The following is a 26,211-nucleotide window of genomic DNA, read 5'->3' on the forward strand; positions in this document are numbered from 1 at the left end:
CTTTTTTTTATTATAGTATTCAAAGTTGACAACAAACAGTTCAGCATTAAGCTGAGAGAATTTCTGGTATGAACAGTTTCCATTGTAAAATCCATGAAAAACTTCAAAACACTTTAAGGACCAAAAAAAACTAGAATCTGTCGAAAGAAATGTTAAGTTTTATAGTATCTTTCATGTCCTCAGCATCTCCCAAAGCATTTTCGCTTGAAGTGTAGTTACAGTGATAACATAGTTAATCTGACAGCAATATTGAGCACAAATACCAGTGAGAGAATTCACCCAATAAAACCAGTGTGATGAATGGTTTCTGTGTGAAGTATTGGCCGGATAGGGAGAATTCTCCTGCTCTTCAGCAGAGACTGGAGATTGTTACATTCACCCAAGAAAGCAGACTGATTCTCAGATTAACTGCTGAGTTAACCAACATCATGTTTGGCTGTGCTTCAATATTACAGTGTGGATTATAAGTGAAGTCTGAGTGGGGTTCAAACCCACAACTTTCAACTCAAATGTAACACTGAGTTCTGACAGGCAATTAAATCATCTGGGTCCAGTAATACATAAAATGTGGCGAGATGAGGAAGGAGGGAGAGGCAGTGCAGTGAATTATAGCATGAACAGAACATGAAGGAAGAAATCATGGGAACTCGTCAGAAAGGTACAACAATAATCTGGGGACCTTCCAAAATGAATCTCTTCACACTTTTTCAGGATGAACTCTACCTGCCACTTCTCAGCCCAGCTCTATATCCTGTCAAAGTCCAGATGCATCCTACAACAGCCCTCCACACTGGGGCGGCACAGCAGCTACTACTGCTGCCTCACAGCGTCAGGACCTGGGTTCAATCCCTGCCTCGGGTGACTGTGTGGAGTTTGCACTGTCTCCCAGTGTCTGTGTGAGTTTCCTCCAAGTGCCCCGGTTTCCTCCCATAGTCCAAAGATGAGTTGGTTAGGTGAAATGGCCAAGCTAAATTGCCCATTCAAGGATGTGTAGGCTAGGTGCATTCGTCAGAGTAAATGTAAAGTAATAGGGTAGGGGAATGGGTATGGGTGGGTTACTCTTCGGAGGGTCAGTGTGGACTGGTTAGGCGAAGGGCCTGTATTCACACTGTAGGGATTCTCTGATTCTATTCACAACTCCACCAACCTTGACATCGGCAAACTTACTAACCTACCTTTCCACTTCCTAATCCAAGTCATTTATAAAAATCACAAAGAGCAGAGGCTCCAGAACAGATCATAATAATCAGAATCCTCTCCAATAATTTGCCCCCCACCAACGCAAGACTGACTGGTAGGTAATTCCCAGGATTATCTCTATTCCCTTTCTAGAACCAGGAAATAAAATTTGCCACCCTCCAGTCACCTGGTACAATTCCAGTGGACAGTGTGGATGTAAAGATTATAGCCCAAGGTGTAGTAATCACTTCCCTTGCTTCCCGTAGTAACTTTGGGTATATCCCATTTGGCCCAAGGGACGTATCAATCCTTATGTTTTAAATAATTTCCAGCACATCATCTTTCTTAACATCAACCTGCTCAAGCGTATCATTCTGTTTCACACTGTCCTCACAAAGGACAAGTCCCTCTCAGTAGTGAATACTGAAGCAAAGTATTCATTAAGGACCTCCCCTAATACCTCCGATTCCAGGAGCATGTTCCCTCCACTATCCTTGATCAGCACTACCCTCACTCTGGCCATCCTCTTGTTCCTCACATAGCGTAGTAGCCTTTGGGTCTTCCTTAATCCTACTTGCTAAAGCTTTCTCATGCCCCCTTCTAGCTCTTCTTAGTCCATCCTTTAGTTCCTTCCCAGCTACCTTGTAACCCTCTAGAGTCCTGTCTGATCTTTGTTTCCTCAGCCTTAAGTAAGCTTTCTTCTTCCTCTTGACTAGATGTTCGCATCTCGTGTCATCCAAGGTTCCTTCACCCTACCATCCCTTCCTTGCCTTAGTGGGACAAACCTAACCAGCACTCGCAGCAAACTCTGCATTTCCGAGAATATCTGTTCCCAATTTATGCTCCACAGTTCCTGCTTAATTGCATTATAATTCCGCCTCCCCAATTAAATACTGTCCTATGCCGTCTGCTCCTATCCTTCTCCATGACTACAGTCGAGGTAAGGGAATTGTGATCACTATCACCGAAATGCTTTCCTATCTGATACTTGACCTGGTTCTCACCAAATCCAATATGGCCTCCTCTCTAGTCGATCTATCTACATATTGAGTCAGGAATCCTTTCTGGACACACGTGACAAAGTCTGCTCCATCCAAACTATTTGCACTAAGGATATTCCAATCAATATTAGGGAAGTTGAAGTCACCCATGACAACAACCCTGTTACTTCTGTACCTATCCAAAATCTGCCTTCCAATCTGCTCCTCCTCTGTTGCTATTGGGGATCTCCAGAAAACTCTCAATAAAGTGACTGCTCCTTTCTGGTTTCTGACTTCCACCCAAAAGGACTCAGTAGACAAACCCTCAACGATCTCCCTTTCTGCAGTTTTTATGCCATCTCTGATTAGCAATGCCACCCTCCCACCTCTTTTACCTGCATTCCTATTCCTTTTGAAACATCTAAACCCTGGAACATTAGGTTAGATTAGATTCTGTACAGTGTGGAAACAGGCCCTTCGGCCCAACAAGTCCACACTGCCCATCCAAAGAGAAATCCACTCTACCCTATATTTACCCGACTAACACACCTAACACTGTGGGCAATTTAGCATGGCCAGTTCATCTGATCTGCACATCTTTTGGATTGTGGGAGGAAACCAGAGCAACCGGAGGAAACCCACGTAGACACAGGGAGAATGGGCAAACTCCACACAGACAGGCAGGAATCGAATCCAGGACCCTGGTGCTGTGAGGCAGCAGTGCTAACCACTGAGCCACTGCGCCATCCAACAACCTTTCCTGCCCCTTCGTTGTTCAAGTCTTCACAATAGCTATAACATCAGGGTGGCACACTGGCACAGTGATTAGCACTGCCACCTCTCAACGCCAAGGCCCTAGGTTCAATTCCAGTCTTAGGTGACTGTCTGTGTGTCAGTTCTTCAGGAAGTTAATAGCTTGCTTCTCTGTCATTAGTAAATACTGGTACCATTTCTGTCTCACTCCTTTCCTATGGAAAACATTCTGCTTGTTCCCCATGATGTCCTTTATCCGGATACCATGCAGAACTCATGAAATGGTCACAGATTTCTCCTTATCCACGAATTTCCTGTAATATCTGTGTTACTATGCATTGTTATTCTCTCCTAAATTGCCCGTTGCCCTTTGGTGCCATGGTCTGGACTGTAATTGCCAATGCCTGTAGATTTAACATATAAACACATAGGCCATTCAGCCCTTCAAATCGACGGTGCCATTCAACTAGATCATGGCTGAATATCTAACATAATGTAATTTCCTGTGCTATCATCATATCCCTCACTGTTATCAGTAACTGGAAATCCACTGATTTTAGTCTTGAATATATTTGATGCTTGAGCATCCACAGCTGGCGGAGGTTGAGAATTCCAACTTTCAGTACTCTCTCTACTTTCACTCTGCTTCTTCTAGACACTCACTTATCCTCTCACTATTTTTGCTAGAACATTCCCAATCCTCAGCTTCATTACTTTGCTTTGAGAAGTGTATAAGCTTTACTTGTTGATCCAGTACAGTATTAGCTATGATTGGATTACCTTTCTCATGGGTTCGAGCCTCAAAACATTTGTTTCAGTGTGTTAAGAAATCATTAGGCATTACTTAGCATCATACCTTCTAATGTAGCTTCCCAAACCACCATAGCCAAATTACCCATTATGATACTCATTGTTTAGTTTTGACTCCAATTCCAGATTGTGCTACATCAGTTTCAAACCTAGTAGAAACCTTTCATTCATTGTCAAAGACTTTTTCCTGGGGTGCAAATATCAAACACTAAGGTGCATAGGTTTAAGATAAGAAGAGGATTTCTTTTTAAAAAGAGATATGAGAGAGAAGTTTCTTTTTTACACAGTCTCAGAATAAAAGATAAATCATTTATGACAGTGGGCAGGATTTTTTTCACTCTGGGATTCTCAACCGCAGCACTGCCAGGTGAGGTGTTCAAAGTAAATATATTAGCAAGATATTAGTAGATATACTTAAGAAACATTTTGACATATACAAGGTATAGGCAGGGAATAGAGGGATATGGACCATATGCAAGCAGATGAGATTAGTTTGGAATGGCATCATAATCGACACAGGAATGAAGTGTCAAAGGGCTTGTTCCTGTGCTGTACTGTTCTATATTCTAACATAAAATTATATTACATTATGGCTATTCTTCCCTAAAGGCTCTCTGCAACAAGGGTATTTATGAATCCTTTCTTAATTGCACTGAACTGGATCGAAAATAGCTTGTTCTCAGTTGGTTCAACATACTTATCCAGAAAACCAGTTTGCAGGCATTCTAGATATTTTCTCAATATAGTACTGATTGGGTTTTCCCAGTCTATATGCAGATTGAAGTCCCTCATGATTAACGTCTTTATTATTGTTACATGCACCTCTTGTGTATACTGCACCCTATGTAACATATACTGTTTGGTGGTTGACAAACAATGCTCATAAATGTTTGCTGCTCCTTACAGTTTCTTAGCTCCATCCAAACAGAGTTTACATCTTGATCCTCCCATCTAAAATTCCCTTTCACTAACGTATTGATCGTGTCCTTTGTCAACAGCACTATGTCATTACATGTTCTTGCCCAGTTCCCCCCAAGTCGCAAGAATCCTTAACTAACCCTGGTCATTCTGGAGCCATGTCTCTGCAATGGCAACTGAATGATGCCTATTTACTTCTATCTATACCATCAATTTACCAACCTTGCATTGAAAGCAATGGGCTTTCTATTAGTGCTTTTCATTTTGCCTTTTTAATATTTTTCTGTTTTTCAAACCCTATTTTAAAACCATGGGCTCAGTGGTTGGCACTGCTGCCACACAGCACCAGGGACCTGGGTTTGATTCCAGCCTCAGCAACTGTCTGTGTCTGTGTGGGTTTCCTCCAGGTGCTCCTGTTTCCTTCCACAATCCAAAAGACGTGCAGTTTAGGTGAATTGGCCATGCTAAAGTTGCCCATAGTGTTCTAGGATGTGTGGATTAGATGCGTCAGTCAGGGGTAAATGTAGAGTAATACAATCAGGGAATGGGTCAGGATGGTTTACTCTTTGGAGGATCTGTGTGGACATGTTGGGCCAAATGGCCTGTTTCCCCGCTATAGGGGTTCTATGATATGCAATACCATCTCACTATGAAAGTAATTTAATTGTGGAGTCAAGTCTATCACCACAGACACACTGTCTGATCCCCAAGTATTGAATATGCTGTTGGTCTTCCCTTCCTCTAACACCCCTCCTTGATTGCCACTCAGTGACACAGACTTGACTCTGGCTGCACTCCTCTCAGGAACCATCATGCTCAGCAAAATCCAAATTGGAAAGTGCCTGCACCAGTTGCCTGACAGTCACCCATTCCTTTTCTGCCTTGTCTCTCTAAACCTGTAGTATGATCACCTCCCTAAGCAAGATAACCCCATAACTTTCACCCTCACGCCTGCCCAACAGTGACAGAACCATTCCTCGATTTGCAGGGAGAATGAGGCAACCGTGGCTGACTAGGGAAGTTAGGGATAGCACAAAAGCAAAAAAGAAAGCATACAATGTGGCAAAGGGCAGTGAGAAACCAGAGGATTGGGAAGCTTAAAGACCAACAGGGGGCAACAAAAAAAAAAGAAATAAGGAGACTGTCAGAGTCACACAGTAGTGGAACAAGGAAATGGCTGAGGAACTGAATAATTACTTCATGTCAGTCTTTACAGTGGAAGACACAAGTAATACCCCAAAAATTCAAGACAGTGAGGAGGCAGAGCTAAGTATGGTGACTATCAGCAAAGAGGAAGTGCGAGAAACACTGAGTGGCCCAAAGGTGGATAAATTAGCTAGACTTGGACTACGCCCAAGAGTTCAAAGGGAGATAGATAGATGAAGAAATAGTGGAGATGTTAGTAGTGATCTTTCAGGAATCTCTAGAATCAGGGAGGACTGCAAACATTGCTAATGTGACACTGTTTAAAAAAGGAGCAAGGCGAAAGATGGAAAGTTTCAGACTGATTAGCCTAACCTCGGTCGTGGATAAGATCCTGGAATCCATTGTGAAGGGTGAGATTTCTGAATACTTGCAAGTGTATGGTAAAAAAAAGGGCAAAGTCATCATGGTTTCATCAAGGGGGCATCATGCCTGACAAATCTGCTAGATTTCTTTGAGGAAGTAACAAGCAGGTTAGACCAAGGACAGCCAATGGATATTATTCACCTGGACTGTCAAGAAGACCTTTGACCAGGAGGCTACTGAGTAAAATAAGGGCCCATGATGCTAGAGGCAAGGTGCTAACATGGATAGAAGCTTGGCTGTCTGGCAGAAAGCAGACAGCGGGGATTAAAGGGTCTTTCTCAGGATGGCAGCCTGTGGTGTTTGGCAAAGCTCAGTGTTGGGACCAAAACGTTTCACTTTATAAATTAATGATCTAGATGAAGGAGCTGAGGGCATTCTGGCTAAGTTTGCTGCATTGAGGAGGCAGGGAGGCTGCAAAGGATTTGAACAGGTTAGGAGAGTTGGCAAACAAGTAGTAAATGGAGTCAATGTGGAAAAAGGTGAGGTCACGCAGTTTGATAGGAAGAATAGAGGCATGGACGTTTTTTTGTAAATGGGGAGAAAATTCTGAAGTCTGAAGTGCAAAGAGACTGGAGAGTTCTCATCAAGGATTCTCTCAAAGTAAATTTGCATACTGAGTTAGTAGTTAAGAAGGCAAATGCAATGATGGCGTTTATTTTGAGGGGAATTGAATATAAAAGCAGCTCTATAAGGCTCTGGTCAGACCACATTTGGAGTATTGTGAGCAGTTTTGGGTCCCACATCTCAGGAAGGATGTACTGACCTTGGAGTGTAATCAGAGGAGGTTCATGAGAATGTTCCCAGGAATGAAAACCTTAACGTATGAGGAACATTTGAGGACCCTGGGTTTACACTTCATGTGAGTTTAGAAGTACCGGTGGGGTGGGGTGGGGTGGGGTGGGGTGGGGGGGAAATCTAACTGATGCATACAGAATACTCAATGACCTGGACAGAGTAGATGTTGGGAAGATGTTTCCATTAGACCTGATGGCATAGACTTGGAATGAAGGGAAAGACCTTTTAGAATGGAGATAAGGATAAACCTTTTCAGCCAGAGAGTGGTGAATCTATGGAATTCCTTGCCACAGAAGGCTGTGGAGGCCAGGTCATTAAGTATATTTAAGACTGAGATGCACAGGTTCTTGAGTATCAAAAGGATCAACGGTCATGGGGAGAAAGCAGGAGAATGTGGTTGAAAAACTGATCAGCCATGATTGAATGGCCTAACTTCTGCTCCTAGGTCTTACGATCTTATTCTTTCCAAAGTCTGGAACTCTCATTTGTACAACAGGGCTACATTTCATGTACATGGGAAGCATTCTTGACATCCCACATGTCACAGGTGTGTTTTTAGATTAGATTAGATTACTTACAGTGTGGAAACAGGCCCTTCGGCCCAACAAGTCCACACCGACCCGCCGAAGCGCAACCCACCCATACCCCAACATTTACCCTTTACCTAACACTACGGGCAATTTAGCATGGCCGATTCACCTGACCCGCACATCTTTGGACTGTGGGAGGAAACCGAAGCACCCGGAGGAAACCCACGCAGACACGGGGAGAACGTGCAAACTCCACACAGCCAGTCACCTGAGTCGGGAATTGAACCCGGGTCTCAGGCACTGTGACACAGCAGTGCTAACCACTGTGCCACCGTGCTGCTCACTATGCAGCAGAACTGTCCTGCCATGGCTTAACTTTATTTAATGTTTGATTTATTATAAACTGGAGACTGGAAAATCAAATTTGCCTGGTTCCTTATTTTTCTATCCAGAGAATTAATTGCTGTGGCTTCTGTTTTCACTCCCACACTGTTCCTTCTGATAACTCCTTGGCAACCACATCAGCAACATTATCCACAAAACCCATTAGGTTGTCCTCTGATGACTTCCAGCTCTAGGTAACCACCACCACCTCTCAAACACTCCACTGCCTCTGATACGCCATGCTGATGGATAGGCATAAATCACCTCCAAGTAAGTAATGAAAAACTAAAACTAACAACCTTAGCTGCTGCCACCAATTGTACCCTTCTCCCTGGGTACTGCCTGAAACAGAGATTTTTAAAAATAAACTTATTGTCCTTTTTTCCTTATCTTCAACCTCCAATCCCCATATCATCCCAATCTCCAAAATGCATAGTTCCCCATCTGCACCATCATCCACCTTCACCCACCTCAGATGAAGTACTACCACTGCTGAAATCCCATTCCGGCAACTCTGATATCTCAAAACACAACTATTTCCATTTTCTTCTGGTTACCCTCCCATCTAACCTCCACCCCAGTAAGTGTGAATTCACCAAAAACTCAGCTTCCTGAAAGTTAGATATGACCAAGTTATAAAGTCAGTGCAGAGCTACATCGGACCACCACCTTGGATGAAATTAGTCATTTTTAAAATTCTCAGTCGTCTATTTTAATCCATTCCTATATGACCCCATCACTTTCTCTGAAATACCCTCTAGTTTTACAAGCCTCAGAATCCTCATACTGTGGTCTCTTGCACATTCCTTTTTTTAAAATCACCCTAACATTAGTGGTCTGTCTAATTTCTAAACTTGGGAATTGCCTCCCCAACCATTCCATATCTCCAAACTTACTCTCTTCTTTTGAGATACAGCTTTTGAAACTCTCTCTCTCCAGCCAAGCTTTCAGTCACTTGGTTGAATTTGAACCTTGCTTAATTCCATTTTCAAACCATACCTAATGAACAATCCTGTGAAATGTCTTGGGATATTTTATCACATAAAAAGCATCAAAAAAATGCAGGTTGTTATTTTTGAGAGCATGTATGGGCCTGATGCTGAAACTGATACTGTGTCACGTGATGGATGGGCTTTTGCATGTGCCAGGCTCCCACCAATACACACCTCATCAAGCCATGGAGTGGACTTGGCTTCCTACAAGTATGTATTAAAAGGAGCATACCATAATTTTGGGAATTATTCCACGTACCTTTAACACATCTGTAGGGTTGGCAATAGACGACGAAACCACACCAGCAAGAATCCCACACAGAACATTTACAAAGAGCGTTTCATCTGTAAATTGAAAATAATGCACATTGGTGCAAAGCCAAACCAAGGATATACCAACTAGAAGTAATGCTAATACCTCAAAAAATTGTGGGTACACATATCAAAAGGCACAAGAGATTTTGCATTCCCAGGACCACCACACTGAAAAATCTTTTGTTTTTATTTACTCTCAGGACGTGGACATCACTGGCTAGGCCAGTTCTAATTGCCCAGAGGGCAGTTAAAAGTCAACATTGTTGTGGCTCTGGAGTCACATGTAGGCCAGTCCCGATAAGGATGAAAGATTTCTTTCCCTGAAGGTTATTAATGAAACAGATGGGTTTTTCCAAAAATCGATATTGGTCTCATTGTCATTATTAGACACTCAATTCCAGGTTCTTTATTGAATTCAAATTCCACCACCTGCCATAGTGGGATCTGAAATGAGTCACCAGAACATTAGCTGCCTTTCTGGATTAATAGTCTGGAGATAATACCACTAAGCCATTGCCTCCCCCTTTCCAATACACTCTTTCCAACCAGCCTCTTTCTGAAGTATACTTGAAGTACTTTCAATTGGCACTTCCAAAAGGCCTTATAGTAAATAACAAAACTGTTTCTTTAATCTTCATCCTCATCCTTCCTCATGAAATTCTCCCACATTGGAGATCAATCAGTAACGAAAATAAAAACAATGCCTTCCCATTCACAATCATGGGCAAGTATCACAGGCAGTATGATTCTAGAACTAATGGGCATAGTCTCAGAATTTGGGCCAGAACATTCAGGAGTGATGTTAGGGAGAACTTCAACACACAGGGAGTGGTACATGTTTGGAACTCTCTTCCACAAAAGCTAATGGATGCAAGATCAGTCATTAATTTTAAATCCAAGATAGATAAATTAGTGTTAAGCAAAGGTATTGATAGAGAGTTATGAAACAAAAGCAGGTAAGTGGAGTTAGGCCACAGATCAGCCATGATCTCACTCAACAATGGAACAGGTTTGAGGGGCTGAATGGCCTACTCATGTACCCATGTTCCTCTGTAACACAACAAAACACATGGTACCCAATCCCTTCATCATTTTAAAAGGCCAGAGTCACATTCCTAGTTTAAGTTTAAATAAGCTTAGCAGTTAAATGCCAGCCATCATCCAACGGTATATTCTCCATGGCAACTCCATTATCAATCAGGGCTCTTACTTATAGTTTAAAATACTGCTGCCCTTTACAGTGGCATTCTTTTGAATTTTCCTGGTGAGTGTAAGATGAAAAAAATTGACAAATATGTATTTTTCAGCAATTCTCAAGATCTATGCAACTGAACAATTATTAATATTGTTCTCTGATAAGGCACCTGCAATTCTCTTCTTTGATAAATAATTGATATCTTTAATGCGAACAATAAGTTTTTGATCTGAATCAAACTAAAACTGATTATTTCAAACTGTTGCTTGTATCATCCTCGGATCACTGGACTGTACAGAATCAACAAGAGATTCACTCAAGCTAAGCAAGAAAGTGCCATCTGGCTTGTTCATGTGGTTGAGTGCTCTTGGATTGTGATAAGCACAGTGCAATCAAATTGGAGAATCACACCAAATGTTTCAGTGTAAATTAGATTTGGGAAAATAATCACCAAATATTTATTTGAAATGAAACAAACCTTGTGGACAGCTTACAAAAAGGCGCTTCAAACTTTGATAAGTTCCAATCTTGATGGTGCCATAGGATGCCTGACGCAGCAGAGCTGGACTGATGCTGTATTAAGAAATAAAGACATTACAATTGATCAGAGCATATAACAAAACATCACTCCCCAGTGCAATGTTTAACATTCTAAGAATCATGTCCTTTTCACCTTCATATGCAAGAATAACATGTTTCAGATTTATAGGACACTGGCAAGACCACAATTCGAATATTGTCTACAAAACTAATCAACTCATTCAAGGAAGGATGGAAATACATTGGACGCTGGTCAGGGGAGAATTATTGAATTGTTATCGAGAACTGGAGTTGCCTTGAGTATAAGTTAGACAGGTCTATACTTGGTTCCAATGGAGTTTAAAAGAGTGAGGGTGCCTCTTCAAAGAAATAACATCCTGAATGGTCTTGACAAGGCGGGCATGGAATGGATACTTCCTCTTTAGGGTGTGTTCAGAATTAGAGGGCACTGTTTTCAGATGTAATGTTTTCCTTTCAAGAGAGGGATGAGGGAACTTTTCTTCCCCCCTCTCTCCAAGGATTTTGCAATTTTGAAACTGTCTGTCCAAAAAGGCAGTTGGGGCATGTATGTGAACACTATTAAAGTAGACAGTCTTGTCAGCCAAGGGAATCAAAGCTTATCAGGGTAGATGAGAATATGAAATTCTGAAGACAACTGATTAGCATGGTCTTAATCAACAGCACAGCTGAATGGAGCTATTCTGCTCCAATATTTTATGTCTGCGTGAGAAGCTCTTGTTTACAATCAGTATTTAGCCCAATTCTTCTGCACTGTCAGGTCAGAGTCACTAAAACACATTAGAAAGTCACTCTGTCTACCAGCTCTAGATTGGATTATCCTACACAATCAGTCCATACAATAAAATTATACTTAAGAAGGAATCCAACCTGATGCAAGAACTTTTCCAATTCTTTTCAACTTTCCCATTTCCCAATCACTCACCTGCACATGTTCCATTGGACCTTGACATTTTTTCTGCTGCTCAATCTGCTTTTGGAGACTTGTAATCTCCAGTAAAGACTTAAATCCAACCAATTCAACCACTTGCATTCAGTTATCATAGCTAGAAGACTAGAATCCCCAGAGTGTAGAAACAGGCCATTTGGCCCAATAAATCTACATCAACTGTTTAAAGAGCATCCCACTTAGACTCACTCCTCTATCCTATCCCTGCAACTCTGCAGCTCCCATGGATAATCTACACATCCCTGGACACTATGGGCAATTTAGCGTGGCCAATCTACCTTGGCAGGAAATCTTAGCACCAAGAGGAAACCCTCGCAGAAACAGGGAGCATGTGCAAAGTCCACACAGACAACTGTCTAAGGCTGGAATCGAACGCAGGTCCCTGGCCCTGTGAGGCAGCAGTGCTGAGAAAACTGTCCATTAAGACAATGATCACAAATAGAGCTGAAGAAAGAAATGGGATGACTTAAACTTGGTCAAAGGGTAAAGCAAGATTTTAGATGGCACAGCAATTTACAAAGAGAAAGCCTTGGTGGATTTTCTTTTCAAAAAACAGTTGGTGGAGGCACTAATTTTGTAAAATGGAGGGACTAATGGGCCGAAGAGAACGATTTAGTACATGAGCCATATGGCAGCTAGAACAGAAGGTTGGATAGTCAACAATTTAGTGGGAAAGGGTTAAGGGGTCAAGAGGAGGGCCTCATAGACACAATGAAATTGCAGAGGTTATTACAACACAGGGTGGAGAAAGTTCAACTTAACAGTGCAAGTGGGTAAATTTTCTATTACCAGATATAGAACACCCTTTTACAACCAACAGCCATCTCCAAAAATATTGTTGCTATTTGTGATAGCTTATAAACAGCTAGCTCCCACCAACTGCAATGTGGTAATTACCAAATAGTTGCTTTTCTTTTGGGATGCTGATTGAGGGACAAGTACTGGCTGAGACTCTGGGTAGAACTTGACTGCTTTGTGTTAACTTTTACCATAGGATCTCGAATGCTCACTGGGGAGGACAGAAAGAACTTTGAAAAATAGTACTGTTGGACAGTACTGGCATGCAGTTTCAGTCTGGAGTTTTGTGAAGTTCTAGAATCAGACTGGAACCTCATAACCCTGAACTCAAACATGAATATTAAGCCACTATGGACAACATAATGGTTTCAGCTGTTGTGATGAAGAGGTCAATGAGCTCCTCTCATTTGTTGGCTTTGAGAGCATAGGAATTGGAAAGACAGATTTCAGAAGGGAAAGAGGAGGTTATATCTGGTATCCTGAAGAGTTCTATCTGAACATACTAGGGCTCAATCATGTTTGATGTGTTGCAGTCAGATCCAGAACTGGATGATTTAAGCAGTTATTTGCCAGATACATTCAAGATACCGTCTGTTGGACTTCATGTCTCAAGATATTGGGTTACCACCAGATGAAGAGTCAGGTAAAAGAACAATGACTGCAACAAGGGGCAATGTCATCAAAGGTGAAAGTTACGAGAATGTGATGAAAAGCAGTAATGTTATGTTGAGTGGAGACTTTTACAGGTGCAGTTGTGACTTGAGAACAATTTCACCAGTAATGAGGTGGCATAGGGAACAGGAAGGATAAAGTGGCTGGGGAAGATTCAAGAATCCGTCAGAAATGATTTTATCCATTTTAAGACCATGAGAGGAGAATAGCAGTATAAGGAGGAGAGATCAAGAATGTTTACACCTGTATGGCTTTGCCTGAATTTTAAAGTCCCTTGCTCTGAACTCCCACCAGTAGAAATAACTTTTCCAAATCGATCCTATTGCGTCCATTAATCATTGCAAACAATTTAATCACCTCCAAACTCAAAGAGAGAAAAAAAATTATGCAAATTCTAACTGCTTAATCCTATAAACTGCAACATCACTGACAATTCTGTGTCACACCCTGTCCAAAGCAGAAATCACCAGGACACTGAACAGATTGAGCTGGAAGAACTATTCCCATTGAGGGGAATGGAGGATATCAGTTTAAGGTGTTCTGTCAAGCAAGTAGCAACAACAGGATAAAAAACGCTGACACGCAGTGAGTGTTTAGGCCTATGGTACAAGCAAATCAAGGTTTTTAAAGAGACTTTGATCATTATGAAAAGAGAAAATTGGATTGGCCATTGGGAAATGTATGTGGGACTAGAATGTACTTGAAAAGACAAGATGGGCTGAATGGCTTCTTCCTGAGCTATAACCATCCCATTGTACATCATCTTTGTAGAGGTACAGGATCCAGAGCTGAACACAGCATTCCAGGAGGAAAATTTGAGATTTTGGTGAGAATTTGGTGCAGAAGATGAAGAAAATAGATTTTTTTCAAAACCTCCAATACATCTTGTGGAAGCTTCCAAAGTTTAAAATGTATGTTTGTTACTTTGTACAAGTTATATTAAAAAAAAGGAGAAAATGAGGACTGCAGATGCTGGAGATCAGAGCTGAAAATGTGTTGCTGGGAAAGCGCAGCAGGTCAGGCAGCATCCGAGGAACAGGGGAATTGAGGTTTCGGACATAATCCTCATTCCTGAAGAAGGGCTTATGCCCGAAACTTCGATTCTCCTGTTCCTCGGATTCTGCCTGACCTATTTAAAAAAGGAGACAATTTGCAACAAATTAAAACCTATATAATTAATTCAGATTAAGATTTGACAGTTTATTTGATTAGTTGACAGTATGTTGCTGTGTGTAGACTACAAGAGCTTCCAAGTGAACAATATCCACGGGAGGTGTTGCCATCTTCAATTGCTCCTGCTCAAAATCATCGAGCTGAAGACATGGATAAGGTGCAATATTAGAACAGTTTCTTTCAGACTTCATGCACACCTTGCAGATAAGTGCCTGATTTAAGGAAGGATTTAATGCATTGGAAGCCGTCAGAGGAAGTTTACTATATTGCTACCTGGAATGAGGGGTCTGACTTATGAGGAGAGACTGGACATGCTGTGCTTGTATCCACTAGGGTTTAGGAGAATGAAGAGTGATTGAAGTGAATAAAATAGTCAGGTGGGTATATTAGTTAAGAATGTAGCACACTTATATGAAGGACCACATCTTTTTCACAGACAGGATTGCAACTTTTATTACAATACCTGGGAGAACAGGAAATTAAGAGGATACATCAGATTAAACAAAAAAGCAGCAATTTAAGTGATTTGGGGATGAAGACAACTCAATGCTGAAATTAAAAACTTACACAAACATACATCTGGAGGTTCTACAAGCACATTAAGAGCATAAGAGTAACTAGGCAGAGAATAGGACTCCTTAAAGCTCAATGCGTTTGTCTATGCGTGGTACTGCAGGAGATAGGGGAGATCCTAAATGAATATTTCTAATCAAGTTTTACTATGGAAACAGACATGGAAGCCAGGAAACTCGGGCAAATAAGATGTGGTGTCTTGAAGAAGAGTTGATTTAAACAGGATGTGCCTTGTGGAGTAATGACTCTTTGGGTCACTAAGTTTTCTGGGGGTGAAAGAAGTGACTTAGGGAGTTTTACAATAAGTGAGCAAGACAAAGCGTTCATAATTGTCAAACAAGCTGGAATTGGGGTTGCTTAGGTTAACAAGGGGAGATAATTGTGGCATTTGCACTGTATTGTAAACTTGCTGGAAATGCCATCAGAATCTTTGTAAATGGCTGAAATTCAAATGCAAACTAAGCAGTTTGAATTAGAGGCAAAAGAAAAGGAAAGTATAAACCTGGCAAAACAAAAAGAGAAATGAAGCAGTTTGCGTTATGACTAAAAGCTGGGGGAAAAAGAAGAGAGGAAGGCCCGAGCAGAAGACGGAAAAAGAGAAGAAAAGCAAAAAAAAAAGAGAGAATTTGAACTTCAGAAGTTGGCAATTAGAGAGGGAAGTCAACTTAAAAGGGCAGAAGTGAAGGTGGCCTCAGTGAGGAGGATTGTGGTAATGAGCAAACCAATCGGAGCAAAGGCCTGATTTTCAGACATGGTCAGATCGCTCCATGGATGTGAAAACAAAGATTATTGGGGAGGTTCCCATACCATCGATGCAGAGGGCAGCACTATGAATGGGTTGTATTGGAAGGCCGTACCGAATTTTAGCAGTGTGGTTGTTCCACTGACTGACTTACTCAAGAGGTGCAGAAAATCTCAGTGATGGCAGACTATCAGAAGGTATCTGACAGCCTGAAAACTGTGTTGACCACTGTTCAAGGGTTAGCCACACATAATTATGCAAAGCCATTCAAGTTAGCTATCAATGTGAGTGATGTGGGTATTGGCACTATACTCTTATAAGACGACAAGAAAATATAAAGCCCTATTTGGTATTTTTTCAGAAAACCGAATGATCATGAACCAAAATATCCCACAACTGAGAAGGAAACCTTGAGCCTGGCAAGGCAACATTTCACTGGCTCAAAACCAATTACATTTCTATTTTCCCTCAGTCCTGAAGAGGAGATATGAACTTAAAAGGTCAATTTTATTTCTCTTTTCTTATGAGCTGGCTGACCTGCTGAGCGTTTCTAACACTTCTTATTTCAGGTCTCCGGCATCTACATTATCTTATTTCAAGGTCCACAGGGAAGAATAGGAAAATTATGGAAGGGGAGGAATGTGCCTAAATGATTAAGGATGAAATCACCAGTGATAACTCAGGGTATAATGAGAACGGGGCAGTGGAAGTTTATGGGAACAAGCGAAAAAATATTTAAGATTGTAATAGTTGTCTATCAGGTTTCCTCACAAATGATACAGTGGTGATCACAAAAACCAGAAACAAAGTACTTGACAAACCAATGGAGCAAAAAGCTGATAGATCTCCAGACCTGATGGGATGTATCCTAGAAGTAGCTCCAGAGATAGCAACTGCACGGGTAGTAATCTTCCAAGGATTCCTAAGATAATGTCCCAGAGGATTGGAAACTGCCGCTGACATATCACCGTGATTCAAAAGGGAAGACAAAAGCAGGTTACTGCAGGCCAGTTAACTTGAAATTATAAAGGATTTAAAAGCAGAGTTTAAAAAAAATATGGTATTTGGCTTCATGAAAGGGAAAACATGCCTGACAAATGTTATCAGAGATCTTTAAAAGATAACAAGCAGAATAATAAAGGGGAACCAGCAGATTTAATATCTTTGGATTTCCAAAGGTCATTTGATAAGGTATTGCACCTCAAAGGCATTTGAAAAGGTACGTGTCTATGGTAATGGTGGTAATATATGATCATGGATAGAGGATTGGCTAACCAGCAGTAGGCAAAGAGTTAAGATAAGGAGGAATTTTCTGAATAACAACCTGTAACTAATGAATTGTTATCAGGATTAGTGCTTGGCTGCAATTATTTATTATACACCGTGACAATACTATGGTGTATTTGAGGTGTATTTTGTCCTTTTCTTTTCAAGTTAAGGCTGAAACAGAGGTAGAAAGTGATCTGCTCAAAGCCAATAAAGTAAACAGCTTGTGTGGCCTTGGGTTTTCTTTCACCCCAATTTGTTATGGACCAGACCAAACCCCCTCAAAAAATATGAAGAAGATAGCCTACATCCTAACTTGTTCTTATTTTAAAGATTACTGCAAGTCATCCAGATGAAATTTGCTTGGTCAAACTACTTGACTTTAAGCAAAACACACTGCAGTTAAAATACAACTGTTCCAATATAGTAACATTTCAAACGGCAAATTCAATAAAACCGATTGTCTTACATGCAATTCTAGTAGCAACAAGCGAACCCCAGCTTTTAGCTGTAACAGAAAGGAACAAGAGCTACCACATCCAGCTTCAAGACTCCAGCAACTACAGGTTCTGCGGGAGCTGGACACTGCCCATTTAGGCTGCTTCTATTGTTCCAACATTAGTTAAAATACAAGGCCTCACAAGCTATTTTCTTTATTGGCTTTGAGCAGACCACTCAACACCTCTGTCTCAACCTTTCTTCATTAAAAAAACACCAAAATACACCTCGTAATGCCACTGCATAATCACAATATTTAAAAGGCAAGTTAGTGAAGTTGACAGATTCTACAAAAGGATAGACAGGCTAATTGAGTAGGCAAAAGAATAGAATAAAATACTTAGTGTGGAAACAGACCACTTAGCCCAACAAGTCCACACCGACTCTCCAAAGCGCATCCCACCCAAACTCAGCCCCTTATTCTAGCCCTATAACACTGCATTTCCCATGGATAATCCACCTAGCCTGCACATCCCTGAAGACTATGGCAATTTAGTCTGACCAATCCATGTAACCTGCACATGGTTAGTCTGAGAGTGGTAACTGGAGTACCCAGAGGTAACCCATGCAGACACAGGAAGAACGTGCAAACTCTACACAAACAGGCCAGAGGCTGGAATTGAACCCTGGTCCCTGGAGCAGTGAGTCAGCAGGGCTAACCACTGAACAACCATACTATCCAAAAGCTAGCAAATGAAAAAATGAGGTCATGTATGCAAACATTAACCACTACCTGTGGGACGAGGCTTTTACCAGTTGATCAAAAAATCCAGTTGATCAAGAAGTGCACATAAGCAATGTAAAAACACACACTGTGTAATTAGTGTTATACTTTATTTACAGAATAACTCACTTAAATAATAATGTAACTTTGCCTGGCGTAAAACTTAGCGGCAGAGTCTTCTTACTTCCCAACTAACCATTCCAACATCGCAGGAATTGCGATAATACAGTAAACTTGCAGTATTTCAGTATATAATTTGCTAGTTTATTGAGAATGCCAGTTAAAACAAAATTTGTGTACTTTGACTGGATGAAAACAGGAGCTGAATATTATTTAAATGAGAAACGATTGTATAAATCTGTAACGCAGAGGAATTCTTTGTCAATCATTCATTAAATGTACGCTTTGTGAGATGGACCAGCATTTATTGCTTATCCCTAATTATCCAAGGGCAGTTAAAAATCAACCAAATTGCTATGCTTTGGAGTCACACATAGACCAAATCAGATAAGGATAGCTTTCCCAGACGGACATTAGTGAATTAGATGTTTTTTTTAAAACAAATATCAGCATTGGTTACATGGTCGCCAATACGCTGATCTTTTCATTCCAGACTTTCTGTGAATTCAAATTTCATCGTTTGCCATGGGTGATTCAATCCTATGTTCCCAAAACATTAACATATGGTATACAATTACTAGGCCAGTAACATTCTCATTTAACCACTGCAGAGGAATTGGGGGTCCTTGAAAATTAATCAAAATGAACTGTTGACCCTTTTGCAAAGGGAATGGAATTATTTATTTATTTTGTTTGTTCATGAAACTGGCTGGCTAGCATTTATTGCCTATCCCGAATTGCCCATGAAAAGGTGAGCTGCTTTCTTGTACAGTTGCAGTCCACATGCTGTGGTTTGATCAACAATTCTTTTAAAAGGAGGGAATTCCAGGATGTCGACCCTACATATAAACAACATAATTTGACACAATATAAACATTTTTTAAACTATTGTTATGAAGTTGAATGAATGTTGCCATCTGAAACAGTCTCTATCAAAGGTACCTTTTCATATGAAACATATTCACAGTAAAAGAGGGACGGTGACCCAGGGTGATTTTCAGCTGGAAGGAGGAGGACATCTGCTGTATAGTTTTGAAATTAAGTTGATGTAATTTTAATAAGTTTTTTATTGGAACAGTATATTATTATATGGTTGGAGGCAGATAATAAGCAGTTAAGAGAAAGGGGGTATAGAGTTGGGAATAATTGTTGTTTAATGTTCACATTTAGAGTTAAAGAATAAATTGAAACTATTTTCTTTAAATAGTGGAATTTGGGAGTTCTCTGTCATTCATATTTTTACAGATTACGAGGGGAGGTGAGCTGTTCTGGGTTCTTGATTTAATTAACAGAGGGGTTCACAGCCATGGCGTAATAGTTTGGGGCTTCAGGTCCGTGATTTGGACAGGTGTAGACAGATCCAGTCTGCGATTTGGACAGATTTAGGGCACAAAAGATCCCAGCAAATTTAAACACTTACCAATCTTTAAATAAAACATAGGTGAGACAATTTGTTTAATTTCTTGTGGTTACACGATTTAAAAGTGAGAGAATTGGCTCTTAAGACTGCCAAAACAGTTCTGGGTCGAAGATGATTGCTTAAAAATGTGTTACTGGAAAAGCGCAGCAGGTCAGGCAGCATCAAAGGAGAAGGAGAATCGACGTTTCGGGCACAAGCCCTTCTTCAGGAATGAGGAGGGTGTGCCAAGCGCGGTGAGATAAAAGGTGGGGGGGGGGGGGGGGGGGGGGGGCACTGGGAATACGATAGGTGGAAGGAGGTTAAGGTGAGGGTGATAGGCTGGAGAGGGGTTGGGGCTGGAGAGGTCGGGGAGAAGATTGCAGGTCAAGAGGGTGATGCTGAACCCAGGGGTTGGGACTGAGATAAGGTGGGGGGAGGGGAAATGAGGAAGCTGGAGAAATCTGCATTCATCCCTTGTGGTTAGAGGGTTCCTAGGCGAAGATGAGGCGCTCTTCCTCCAGGTGTCGTGTTGCTATGGTCTGGCGATGGAGGCGGCCAAGGATCTGCATGTCCTTGGCGGAGTGGGAGGGGGACTTAAAGTGTTCAGCCACGGACCGGTTGGGTTGGTTGGTGCGGGTGTCCCAGAGGTGTTCTCTGAAACGTTCCGCAAGTAGGCGGCCTGTCTCCCCAGTGTATAGGAGGCTATATCGGGTGCAGCGGATGCAGTAAATGATGTGTGTGGAGGTGCAGGTGAATTTCTGATGGATATTGAGGGATCCCTTGGGGCCTTGGAGGGAAGTGAGGGGGAGGTGTGGGCGCAAGTTTTGCATTTTTTGCGGTTGCAAGGGAAGGTGCCGGGAGTGGAAGTTGGGTTGGTGGAGGGGTGTGGATCTGACAAGGGAGTCGCGGAGGGAGTGGTCTTTCCGGAAAGGTTAATAGGGGTGGGGAGGGAAATATATCCTTGGTGGTGGGGTGCATTTGGAGGTGACGGAAATGACGAAGGATGATCCGATGTATCTGGAGGTTGGTGGGGTGGTAGGTGAGGACTAGTGGGGTTCTGTCCTGGTGGCGATAGGAGGGGCGGGGTTTAAGGATGGAGGAGCGGAAAGTGGAGGAGATACGGTGGAGAGCATTGTCAACCACGTCTGAGAGGAAATTGGGTTCTTTGAAGGAGGCGGCCATCTGAATTGTTCTTTCCAATGCCAAGGACATGCAGGTCCTTGGCTTCCTCCATCGCCAGACCATGGCAACACGACGCCTGGAGGAAGAGCACCTCATCTTCCGCCTAGGAACCCTCCAACCACAAGGGACGAATGCAGATTTCTCCAGGTTCCTCATTTCCCCTCCCCCCACCTTTTCTCAGTCCCAACCCTCAGACTCAGCACCGCCTTCTTGATCTGCAATCTTCATCCCGACCTCTCCGCCCCATCACCCTTACCTTAACCTCCTTCCACTTATCACATTCCCAATGCCCCTCCCCCAAGTCCCTCCTCCCTACCTTTTATCTTAGTCTGCTTAGTACACCCTCCTCATTCCTGAAGAAGGGCTTATGCCTGAAACGTCGATTCTCCTTCTCCTTTGATGCTGCCTGACCTGCTGCGCTTTTCCAGCAACACATTTTTAAGCTCTGATCCCCAGCATCTGCAGTCCTAACTTTCTCCTCCTTGAAGATGATTGCCAAATTTCCAAAATAGTTTAGGAAGACAGAGAAAGGGCATACTTGTGGAATTAGCAAATAGATTAGAATTGGGTCTAACTGGGAAAAAAGGAAAGCGAATTAGCCAAGCACTTAGGTGTGTCAGAGGAACAGACAAGTGCAGTAGCGTTAGAAAAACTTAAAAACAATGGAGGCCAATGGAGTTAGAAGGTAAAGAAAGGGAAGGAAGAGCCATGAGAGTTCAGACTATGCTGGGAGGTAGAACCAGTGAGGTATTTGCTGCGCTGTCAGATGAAGGCTCAAGAAATTATGCAGACATCAAACAGACAACCTAAGTGCTTACAAATTGGTACCAGAAGCACATAAACAGTGGTTCAGAAACATAAAGCAGGAACCAAGTCCAACTTCTGTTGAGTTCGAAAGATTTTAACAAAGTAATTTTGAGAGATGGGTGCGAGCCTTAAAAATAGATAAGACCTATGAGGCTCCAAGAGAGATTATTCTGCTGGAGGACTATAAAAACCCTCTTCCAGAGTTTTTAAGGATTCATGAGAATAAACAGAAAGTTCAAGAAGTGAGAAGAGCAGCAGAGTGGAAGATGAAAATGCATTAGTGCATAAGGCAAAATTTAGCTTCCGGCAAGAATTTCATCCCACGAGGGATAAAAATTGGGAGAAGGGGAGATCCTGCACTACAAAACAAAGATTTAGAGTACACTGGTAATAGTTTACCACAGGTGGAAAAAGAAGCCCAAGAGGGTGGAAAGAAGGTGAAAGGCCTCAGGTGTTTTCATTGCAATGGAGTGGGACACAGAAAATTACAATGCTGATGGTTCAAGACAGACAGTGGGAAAAGGTGTTTTCACTGCCAGAAGGTGGGACATGTTAAGTCACTGTGCTGGTCATTGAGGAAAGGCAATGTGGAAAATATGTGGTAAAAGAGGCTAAGCCAATGGTATTAGTGTAAGTAGTAAAGGAAATCCCAAGAAAAGTCAAGGAGCTGCAGGACAGTACACAGCCTAGGCAGGAGCTGGGTATGGAGTTCGTGCCTGACTCTATAAAGACTTCAACTCTGTGGGGAAAGTTTATTCAGGAGAAGGGAAAGAAGTTTTACTTTTAAGAGATACAGGATCTAATCAGTAAATACATGAATGTATTTACACTCTTTCTGACCCATTACCTGCGAGTGTGGTAATTTGTGGCATTGATGGACAGAAATCTAGCTTGACTCTATGTAGGATCAGGTTAGAGTGCCAACTCAAGACTGGGGAAGTAACAGCGGGAGTGATTGACAGACCGTCAGTTCCAGAAATACAGTTTGATCTTGAGAACGATTTAGCAGGGTCCAAGGTAGTAGTGGAGAAGCCAAAGGAAAACCAGGGAACTGAGGAGTTAAAAGAAAAATACCCTGGAATTTTTCCAGACTGTGCAGCAACAAGATCCCACTGTCATAAGTCATAGCACGAAGCAAAAACAAAAGAGAAAGACGAAGGAGTTGAGGTTCAGTTAGCGGGCACCCTGTTTGATGTAATGGTGCAGGAAAAACCTGAACAGGCAGAGGGTCAGACAGAAGTGTTTAGTCCTGAAAGGCTAATGGACTTATAACAGTAAGACGAGACCATAAAAGATATATATTTTGATGCATACTCAGTAAAGGAGTCAGAATATATTCCTGAGGGTTATTATCTTAAAAATAAAATCCTAAGACGAAAATGGAGGCAGTTTAGTGCAGAGCAGAAATGGGCAGAAGGGCACTAGATTGTGTTGCCGGTAGTATACAGACAGAAATTGTTACAGGTAGCACATGAATTACTAGTAGGAGGTCACCGAGGTGTATGGAAGACTCAGGCTAAGGTCCAAGTGCATTTCTATTGGCCTGGACTACAAAAGGATGTGGTTAAATTTTGCTGTACATGTCACAGATGCCAAATGGTAGGAAAGCCACAGGCAGTAATAAAACCAGCACCTTTGTTGTTAATTCCAGCATTCAAAGTACGTTTCACATGGACTATGATCAATTGTGTAGGTCCCCTTCCTAAAACTAAAAGTGGGAACCGGTACTTGCTCACCATAGTGGATGTATCTACCAGATTTCCAGAGGCAATTCCATTTGGGAATATTCAGGCAAAAAAGAGCGCTGGAGGAGTTAGTAGCTTTCTTCATGCGATGTGGGGAACCCAAAGAGATTCAGTGAGAACAAGGGCCTAATTTTGCTGCTAGGTTGCTTAAGGAAGTCATGGATAACTTAGTTAAAAATCACACAACACCAGGTTATAGTCCAACAGGTTTAACTGGAAGCACAGTAGTTTTCGGAGCACCGCTCCTTCATCAGGTGATCTGAAGGAGTGATGCTCCGAAAGCTAGTATGCTTCCAATTAAACCTGTTGGACTATAACCTGGTGTTGTGTGATTTTTAAACTTTATACACCCTAGTCCAACACTGGCATCTCTAAATCATGGATAACTTAGGCATACAGAACTTCAATTCAAGTGTGTACCATTCTGAATCCCAGGGAGTTTTGCAAAGGTGGCATCAGACCCTGAAGACCATGTTAACAGCACACTGTTAGATTACCCGAATGATTCGGATAAAGGTATCCCTATGTATCGATTGCCATTAGAGACGTGACAAACAAATCAGTTTATTCCCTTTGAGTTAATACTCGGACAGGAAGTGAGAGGATCTTTGAAATTAAAGAGAAATTGACAGGAGCAAAGTCGAAGTTCGAGATCTCACACTTGGATTATATCTCTGAGATGAGGGAGAGATTAAATTGGGTAGGTGAATTAGCTAAAAAGCATCTGAAGAAGGTACAGCATAGAATGAAGCAGGTGGCAGATAAAAATTCTGAAATTCGGAAGTTTACCCATGAGGATAATGTATTAGTATTGTTACCAGTGGTTGGAGGTCCCTTCAAAGCTAGGTTTAATTGGACACTATCAAATTGAAAAAAAAATAAGCAAGGTTAGCTATCTGGTATAACTGTATCAGTTATATCATTGAATATGACAGTGAGGACCAGAGGCCTGAGGAAAAGGTAAATTTAAAATATAAAAACTTCCCTCATGTATAGGCGATGCACATGCTGGCAGGAGCGGACACGGGATTGCTGGGTAAGTGGGTGGTTGCTTGACATGAAACACTACATGAGCAGTGTGTTGAGGGAGAAGAACCCCTAAGTTGTGGTTCACATAGCACCAATGACATAGGTCGGAAGAGAGATGGGATTGAAGGAAGAAATTCAGGGAGCTCGGGTGGAAGCTTAAAGCAAGGACAAACAGAGTTGTTATTGCAGGTTTGTTGCCCAGCCCATGCTACATGCTAGCAAGGTGAGGAATATGGAGGGAGAAGAGTTGAACACATGGCTACAGGAATGGTGCAGGAGGGAGGGTTTTGGATTCTGGTTAATTGGGAATCTTTCTGGGGTAGGTGAGACCTCTACAAACAGGATGGTCTTTACCTGAAACACAAAAGGTACAAAGATCTTGGGGGAGAAATTTGCTAATGCTCTTTGGGAGGATGGGAACCTAAGTTGTAGTTCCAGTATACAGGAGGTTGAGAGTAGTGAGGTCAGAAATAAGGTTTCAAGGTCGCAAGAGTTCACTGGCAAGCAAGATGTTAGTTTGAAGCGTGTCTACTCCAACACCAGGAGCATCCGGAATAAGATGGGTGAGCTTGTAGCATGGGTTGGTACCTGCTTTTTCAATGTTGTTTCGGAGACATGGGTAGAGCAGGAACAAGTATAGTAATTGCAGATTCCAGGATTTAGATGTTTCTATAAGAACACAGAAGATGGTAGTTGGAGGGGGAGCGGAGGAGAAGAGTGTTGTGGCATTGTTAATCAAGGACAGTTTTACGGTGGCTGCAAAGGACATTTGAGAAGTCATCTACTGATGGAGTATACGCTGAGGTTAGAAACAGGAAAAGAGAAGTCACCTTGCTGGGAGTTTTCTATAGGCTTCCAAATAGTTCCATAGAGGAAAGGATAGCAATGATGATTCTCGATAGGACTGAGTGTGACAGGGTAGCTGTTATGGGGGACTTTAACTTGACTGGGAATACCATAGTTCAAGTACTTTAGATGAGTCAATTTCTGTCCAATGTATGCAAGAGGGTTTTCTGACAGTATGTAGACAGGCCAACAAGACGAGATGCCATATTGATTTGATACTGGGTAATGAACCTGGCCAGGCGTTAGAATTGGAGGTAGGTGAGCACTTTGGCAATAGTGATCTCAATTCGATGATGTTTACTTTAGGGATAGAAAGGGATAGGTATACACTGCAGGGTTACTTGGCAGGGGAAAGGCAATTATGATGCAATTAGGCAAGAATCAGGATGGAGAAGGAAACTGCAGAGTCGGGGCACAATTGAAACGTGGAGCTTATTCAAGGAACAGCTACTGCGTGTTCTTGCTAAGTATATACATGTCCGGCAGACAGGAAGTTGTTCAGTGAGGGAGGCATGATTTACTAAAGACGTTGAAGTTCTTTTCAAGAGGAAGAAAGCGGCCTACTTTAGAATGAAAGATGAAGGCTCAGTTAGGGCACTCGAGATTTAGAAGTTAGCCAGGAAAGACCTAAAGAAAGAGCTATGAAGAGACAGGCGGGAACATCAGAAGTCGTTGACGGATAGGATCAAGGAAAACCAGTGAGCCTTCTA

The 26,211-nt window shown here is 41.9% G+C and overlaps 1 protein-coding gene across 1 annotated transcript in view; it reads right to left on the reverse strand.

Annotated features, from left to right (window-relative positions):
* Positions 1-26,211, reverse strand: part of slc25a14 (solute carrier family 25 member 14) — a 70,441-nt gene that overhangs the window by 24,104 nt on the left and 20,126 nt on the right. Inside the window, exons 4-5 of the mRNA XM_060832544.1 lie at positions 10,899-10,993; positions 9,170-9,255 (exon numbers count right to left, since the gene is read on the reverse strand). Coding sequence (XP_060688527.1) covers positions 9,170-9,255; positions 10,899-10,993 — 181 coding nt within the window. The remainder of the gene's footprint in view (positions 1-9,169; positions 9,256-10,898; positions 10,994-26,211) is intronic.

The sequence above is a fragment of the Hemiscyllium ocellatum genome, chromosome 11 (genome assembly GCF_020745735.1).
Source record: "Hemiscyllium ocellatum isolate sHemOce1 chromosome 11, sHemOce1.pat.X.cur, whole genome shotgun sequence".
Taxonomy (NCBI): domain Eukaryota; kingdom Metazoa; phylum Chordata; class Chondrichthyes; order Orectolobiformes; family Hemiscylliidae; genus Hemiscyllium; species Hemiscyllium ocellatum.